The sequence below is a fragment of the Tupaia chinensis genome, unplaced genomic scaffold, assembly GCF_000334495.1.
Source record: "Tupaia chinensis unplaced genomic scaffold, TupChi_1.0 Scaffold000067_2, whole genome shotgun sequence".
Lineage (NCBI taxonomy): Eukaryota > Metazoa > Chordata > Mammalia > Scandentia > Tupaiidae > Tupaia > Tupaia belangeri.
Window position 1 is genome coordinate 1,083,907 of NW_006159527.1, and position 4,385 is coordinate 1,088,291.

The following is a 4,385-nucleotide window of genomic DNA, read 5'->3' on the forward strand; positions in this document are numbered from 1 at the left end:
TTTTTCGCTATAGGGTGTGTGTGCTCGCCAGACAGACAGAGAGAGATATAGAGACAGAAAGCGAGAAATCACCCCCCAGGGGGGATGGTCACGCTGCAATCCCTTCTCCATTCTCCTCTCGGGATCTTGGGCACGCACGCACACGTGCCCGGCGTGAGTTTTAAGCCACCGGATCCGGGACGCAAATCACAGTCGACTATGTGGGAGTCCAGCAACATAGCCATTACACTAACGGCTGGTTCCCAAAACTGGTTTTCTTAATAATATCAAGTGAACTTGCTATTGAAAGTAGTTAGATTATTTAAGAAATTGGGTGATCAATACAATGTGAGGGGGGGAGGAGGAATGGAAGACAACTGTAGACACCAGAGATGGTGTGAGAAGAGGGTGGGAAAGGACAGAGGGTAAGAAATAGGGGGTAAAAAAAGAATACTATAAACTAGAAATGGAAAATTTTTTATAATAACATGCATGGTTAAGACAATGCAGTATATTCTGGATGGGAAATCACATTTTGTATGCTGTGACAATGCTTAGGGAATAAATGTAAATTAAGTTTAAAAAAAAAGAAAAGTTTCAGGGGAAAAAGAAAACTAAAACAGTTTTTCTTGAAATTAAAAAAAATGCATTAAAAATACCTATTCGATGACTGCAGTAAGATATATAGCCCAGCTAGGTGCTTCTTTATAGGACATTCATTCTACTCACTGACGCTTATGCCTAAACTTGGACTTGTGTTCATGGAAATGTATATATCAGCTGTGCTTGCTATGAAAATACTTAGATTAATTAAGATCTTTAGTGACTCAATAAAATGTGGGGGGTGGGGGAAGTATAGAAAGCAAACGTAGATACCAGAGAGTGTGGGAGGAGAGTGGGAGATGGCAGAGGGTAAGAAATAGGGAATGAAGGGTGGGAAAAAAAGCAAAACATAGAGGAATCAAGAAATGGAAAATTATTTGTTGACAATAATATTTATGTTGATGTGCTTGATTGAACCAATATACAGTGTACTCTGGATGGAAAATCTCATTTTGTATACTGTAAAGATGTACAGTGAATGAATGTAAATAAATAAATTTAAATTAAAAAAAAAGAAATGAATGGTCAGACAACACAAAAAGGAACCTGAAATTTTCATGCCACATAAGTTGTATTTCCAAACAATAAAGTTAGCTTTTGTCCACCATATCAAGGAAGTAGCACAACTCAAACAATTCAAACTAATAAAGCAGATTATAAAATTGCTAGAAGAGACAAATGAGATATGAAGGAATAATACTCTGACATCTTAGGTTTTCAATAATACTTTGCACGCTTCAGCCTTCTTCTTGACTGTGGTTTAGGTGAATGGCATAATATGAGTTGTAGTGAGGTCAGAGAATACAGAATACAGAGAATACAGCTTGGTAAGTTCCGAACACTCCCATGAACTTTGTCATTATGAGGGAGACATACAGATATTTCACTTGAAGTCTGTTTGGCAAAGGATGATATTTTACTACGTAAAACAACTAGATGAGTGGGATAATGAATTTCCAAGTGAATGATATAGTAAACAACTCTGAATCGAATAAACATAGATGAGATAGCAACATTATGAACTGGAACGCAAACCTGAATGAATATCATTCCTATTTTACTATGTTTATAAACTAACTGATTTTGTTTAACAAGCATAGAAAAGTGCTCAGACCTGAATGGAGATTTGGTATATGCTGTAGCCAGCAAAAAACATGGACTCTTTAAAAACTAGGTTTGTCAGTGATTAGATGAGTGATGTTTAGGACCTGAGAATTCCTATCGTGTGGTTATGCTGTGCATCCTGAGATATTCAGCAGCATCCTTGGCCTCTGCCCATTGCAGTAGTTTCACACCAAGTTGTGAGAAGCAAAATCATCTGTGAACACTCTAGAGGCCCATGAGACTGAGTCAGAGGAGACAAAAAGTCTCCACCTAAAAAACTCTATGTTAGATGAGTGTTTAAAATGACCATTTTGGGACCAGCAAGTGGCATGGTGGTTAAGGTGCTGGACTTCCACATGGCCAACTACAGTTCAAATCTCAGACCTGGAGGCTTGCTCTCTCACTTTTCCTCTGGATCTCTCTCCCTTCCCCTCACTTTCTCTCTCTTTCTCTTATCAAATTAAATAATAATAAAACAAATAAAATAAATACATAAAAATGACCTTTGTCTTAGAAGAACTGTTGGATACCATCAAAAGTAAAAAAGACATGGAATATACACGTCACACTTTGTGTCGTGGAAATACAATGTTCTATAGAAGACTCAGAATAGTGACAGATATACTATTAGAGATAAAATAAAATATAATATTTTGAAGGAAAAAAGCCTTATAACATGCCAATTTGTCTTCATATAGGTCAAAGATACACAGAAAATACACTACAATGCAGTGTTAACACTTGAATGCCAACTTTCTTCATAATACCAATTTTCATACTTTAAGGTTCTCAAGAGTGCCTAGAATCCAGTTTCTGAAATTGCCACAGCTGGGCCCGAAATACCAAAGAGTGGAGCGTCTCAGCAACCTTCTGTCATACGGAACTTTCCAACTTCTATTCTTCCATAGGCTCCATTATTTATAATTTCATAATATAATCTATTTAGATTTTGTTGGAGTCCTGCCTAACCAATTAAAACATTTCAACTATCATTAAGATAATGTTTCCAACTGATGAGATTTTTGGATTTCTTCTCATATCTGAAATTTGTATTGGGGTCGTAGGGAACTCATTGCTTTTCCTGTTATACACGTACGCTTCCTTGATTCGACCTCATCTGAACAAGCCCCTAGATTTGATTTTCATACACTTGACATTGGTCAATACTTTGACTATCTTGTTCAAGCTGATTCCAGATATCGCATCATCCTTTGGAGTAAGGCATTTTATGGGCGATGCTGGTTGTAAAGCAGTTCTGTACATATTCAGAGTTGCCCGGGGTCTTACTATCTGTACCACCTCTCTCCTGAGTGCGTTTCAAGCCATCACTATCAGTCCCAGTAGTTCTAAATGGGCACGGCTTAAAACTAAATCCTCTACATGGATTTTACCCTCTCTCTTTTTCTTCTGGATCATCAACGCGATGGTCTATATCCACGTAATCCTAACTCTAGAAGCCAATCGCAATTTCACTATTGTCGGGTTTGGATATTCTCACCCATACTGTCAAACTAAGAAGTTTAAAACTGAGTACCCAGAGGCATTTACAACTGTTTTGGTGACTGGAGATGTGCTCTTTGTGGCTCCTATGATCTCGACCAGCATCTACATGGTGAATCTGCTCCACAAACACCGCAAGAGAGCCCAACATCTTCACAGCCCCAGCCTCTCTGCCCAGCCATCTCCTGAAAACAAAGCTACCCACACTATCCTTTGGCTGGTAAGTTGCTTTGTGTTCTTCTATTGTTCAGACAACGTCGTGACCCTCTATTTGTGTTATAAACCTCAGAAAAGCCCGAGACTAGAAAGGATTGCTGGAATTACTTCTTCATGTTACCCAACCATCTGCCCTTTCATTCTAATGAAAAATACTAAAATTATTTCCAAATATACTTCTTACTTTTCAAAACTTAGATTTACCTTTTCTTCAAGGAGTATTCAGTGATGGTTGACACAGCTTTTTCCTGCAACATAGAAGTCTCCATAAGGATTTATATGAGCAAAAACATGCCATGTATCTAATGAGTACTGAAATGGGACCAGTATAAATTAAGATATGCTGTGAATTTTTAATACATGAGGATTTAAAATCTTGCAATGAATGCATACAAAAATAACACATTGATAATTTTTATATTGAGTATGTTTGAATTGGAATATTTTGTGTTACGTGAAATGTATTATAAATATATTAATAAATATATTAATAAAAATAATTTTATCAAGAGGTGGGATTACTGAGTCATATGGTAGCTCTATTTGTAGATTCTTAAGGCTGTACTAATTTATATTCCCACCAATAGTGTAAAGTATTCCCTTTTAACCACAGCCTAGCCAGCACTTCCTATTCTTTGTTTTTTTGATCATAGCCATTCTGACTGGGGTTAAGTGGTGTCTCACTGTGGTTTTTGACTTGTATTTCCCTTATGATAAGAGATGTTAACCTCTTTATTTCCATATGCATTCAGTCATTTGTAAGTCTTCATTAGAGAGTTGTCTGCAGGGAATATAAATAACATGTTATCAAAATTTATTTAGAGATTTTTGCCTTAGGGCATGTGCACTCATGGAAGAATGGGGCCAGACAGAGACAGTGAGAGGTAAAGTGAGAAATCACACCCCCGGGGGCATGGCCATGCCATAATCATTTCTCTTTCTTTCTCCTGAGATCTCAGGCAGGCACGTGCACACACACATAC

General features: G+C 37.4%; 1 protein-coding gene across 1 annotated transcript; it reads left to right on the forward strand.

Moving 5' to 3' along the window:
- Positions 1–2,686: 2,686 nt before the first annotated feature.
- On the forward strand, positions 2,687–3,631 carry LOC102482726 (vomeronasal type-1 receptor 3-like). Its single transcript, XM_006142203.1, has one exon. The coding sequence runs from the start codon at positions 2,687–2,689 to the stop codon at positions 3,629–3,631; it is 945 nt and encodes a 314-aa protein (XP_006142265.1).
- The last annotated feature ends 754 nt before the right edge of the window (positions 3,632–4,385 follow it).

Excerpts from the sequence above, each read along its gene's own strand:
- LOC102482726 (XM_006142203.1), top strand. The coding sequence starts at position 2,687 with ATGTTTCCAACTGATGAGATTTTTGGATTTCTTCTCATATCTGAAATT.